Source organism: Frankliniella occidentalis, unplaced genomic scaffold (genome assembly GCF_000697945.3).
Source record: "Frankliniella occidentalis isolate FOCC.00 unplaced genomic scaffold, Focc_3.1 Scaffold1, whole genome shotgun sequence".
In the NCBI taxonomy this organism is placed as follows: Eukaryota; Metazoa; Arthropoda; class Insecta; order Thysanoptera; family Thripidae; genus Frankliniella; species Frankliniella occidentalis.
This window is the reverse complement of record NW_026267131.1, coordinates 3287351-3290072: the sequence shown is the minus strand read 5'-3', so window position 1 is coordinate 3290072 and position 2722 is coordinate 3287351. Positions and strand designations below refer to the sequence as shown.

Sequence of the window (2722 nt, the reverse complement as noted above, 5' to 3'; positions counted from 1 at the left end):
GCCCCGCCGCGCCCCGCCCCTGCGTACGATACCGTCCATCCCCGCGATGGCCCCGCCCGGCTGTGTTGCCTGCCGGGCGCAGAGCCACCAGCAGAGCCCCCTCTGTCCTACTGGCTCGTGTCGCTACACTAGCCCCCCCCCCTCCCCTCCCTCTCTCCCGGGTCTCTTTTCTCCTTTCTCCCTCCGGGTGCAACGACGAGAGAGGAGAAAGAAGAAAAACAGACGAAAAACAAGGTAGGTGGTTGTTCGCGGCACACGAAAAGGTAAAATAAAAAGAACTGGAGAAAAGGGGCGAAAAGTCTCTATTCCAATATATTTTTCCGACCTTTCTTTTGTCCTAACTTATTCTATTGATGGATTTTATTTTTACCTTCCTGAAGAGCCATCTCAATGACAGCAGTATATTTTGAACTGAAGACTCGCTTCCTTTTTAGAGCAGTTGCCTCTTGGCGGACAGCAGCCGGCGCGAACTACGACTTACGAGCGCCAAACGCACACAGCTTTGGTGTTTTCCAGAGCAAACGCAAAGTCACACAAAGGTATACTAACGATTTTATATCTTCGTTTTTCCGTATACGCTATGAAATGGCACGTGTTAGCAGTGGGTGGCTCACTTACCCCTCATACGAGCCACATACCAACAATATATGCATTAAAGTGGGTCGTTCCGAGATTCATTTTCAAAAAATGTTTGCTAGAAAGACGAAATCCAGAAATTTCACTTTTTGAGCCTTTGTACCATGAGAGCACCATGCAGAACTTAAAACGCTTTGCGGGATCGGAAAATATTATCCGTTTAATAAAAAAAATGCGTTAAATTTTCCAATGGACAGAGCGACTTTTCCGCACTATTACGTTTTCAATTCGAAAATCATTTTTCTACGACCCACTCTAATATGCATTGAATGGAATGAAAAAACGAGCACATCGCTGCAATAGCCGGGACATACCGATGGAAAGGGGAAGAGTGACAATTTTGCACACCTCTCCCCGCCTCTTCCGCGAAAGCCCGAAATGATCGCGGTTATTTTTTCATCGCGCATCTCGTCAGCGGGCAGCGGGCATATTACTATAGGGTGTCACGTACAGTCGGTGGAAATCCCGCAAAAAGAATATGGCGTGATAAAACATAAAGATAAAATCATCGCAAAAGTTGGTTGCGAATGTTTATGTGAAGAACACTGGTAAAACAAGTGTGCAATACTTGCACACCAAACGTGTGCAATACTTGCACACCAAACGTGTGCAAGTTGTGATTTAGCACATTACATGGTGTTTAACTTAAGTTGCACACTTATTGCGTGGTGTGCAAATTTTAGAAGTTTTGTAAACGTTTAAACTATGTACACTTGGACAAACACAGTAATTCTGTGCTGTCAATCGGGAACCATACGGTGTGCAACTGCTATACGTTTCGGAAGTGTCGAAAGTTTAAACACCAATTGACGTATAACATAGTTAGACACCACAATGTGTCGAGAAAATGCACACTTGAACTTAAACGTCAATTGGCGTACAAAATTAAACACTTGTTTTACCAGTGAAGATTTTCTGATTCTGTATAGTGGTTTTTATTTGTGAAAATTTTATCACGCCCTTGTGATAAAAAGTTGTCATGCGCCATTGGGGAAAGGGGGGGGGGGGAATCGCAAAACAGCATGCAGTTATCGCGTAGTTTACTCGGTTTAGTGAATAAGTTATCGCAAATCTAGTACCGGGTGATTCAGAGAAGACGCAGGTGCGTGCGGGTTTGCCTACCCGCTCTGCCCGTAAGGCGCCATGGCTCCTTGGGTAGGCAAACCCGCCCGCACCTGCGTCTTCTCTGAATCACCCGGTACGCTTTCTCAGCCGGGGAAAAGGGGCCACATGTGATTTACATCGACCCCCTCCCCTCCCTCCCCTTTCCTCTTCCCGCTAGGTCCCTCCCTTTCCTCTCCGGACGGCGGTATACACACACGTGTGGTTCGTTGGCTGAGAGGGGTGCAAGATGAAATTTGGGCAGCTACTCCTCCCTGGAGCACTTCGCACTCCACCAGGCAAGGGCCCACGGGAGACGGGCATAAAGCGCTGAAGTATGACTGCCTCCGTATGGAGGTCATGCCTGGAGAATCTCGGAGGGAAAGGGAGGGGGTTAATAAAATATATGAAGCAGCGGGAGACGAAGGAAAACGAAAATCTTGAATAGCAGGCGCATCAATCCGACGACTTCGATGTCGACTTTGCGAGGCTGGATTTGCGATAACTTTCACGCAAAAGCCTTGCGTGAAAGTTGATGTTTTGCGATTGCCCACGTCCGTCGCTGTGGTCGCCGTTCAGGGCGTAATAACTTTTTGTCAGGCAGCAAAAAAAACAAAAACGGAGATAAACTGTTACGAAAATCATCACAAAACAATAACTCGCAATAACTCGTCGTAACAATAACTTTTGCGAAGATTGCCTCATCTTAAGTTTTGTCAATAAGTATCGCATGTCGGATTCCTGTGGATCTCCGGCGGGGACGCGGGAGTAGTGGGAGATCGAATAAAAGCTTTAGGGGATGACGTCCCCACGTACTCACCCAAGGTGCACAGGAACAGTAGCAGTGACATCATCGTAGGCCGGTATGAGGGTCTTCTCCCTTTGGGTTCACACACGCATCCCTCCTACACTGGAAAAGGAGAAGATGTTGAAAACTGGTTTTGTTCTCATGAGATTTAATCGTGGAGACTGGGGGAGGGGGGGG

The 2722-nt window shown here is 47.3% G+C and overlaps 1 protein-coding gene across 2 annotated transcripts in view; it reads right to left on the bottom strand.

The window, feature by feature from the left end:
• LOC113207301 (uncharacterized) overlaps window positions 1-2722 on the bottom strand; it is a 71926-nt gene that overhangs the window by 57308 nt on the left and 11896 nt on the right. The window contains exon 2 of one of the 2 annotated variants that reach the window (XM_052269646.1): window positions 2558-2647. In XM_052269646.1, coding sequence (XP_052125606.1) covers window positions 2558-2591 — 34 coding nt within the window. In that variant the 5' untranslated portion in view covers window positions 2592-2647. The remainder of the gene's footprint in view (window positions 1-2557; window positions 2648-2722) is intronic. The other variant, XM_052269674.1, reaches the window with a different exon arrangement.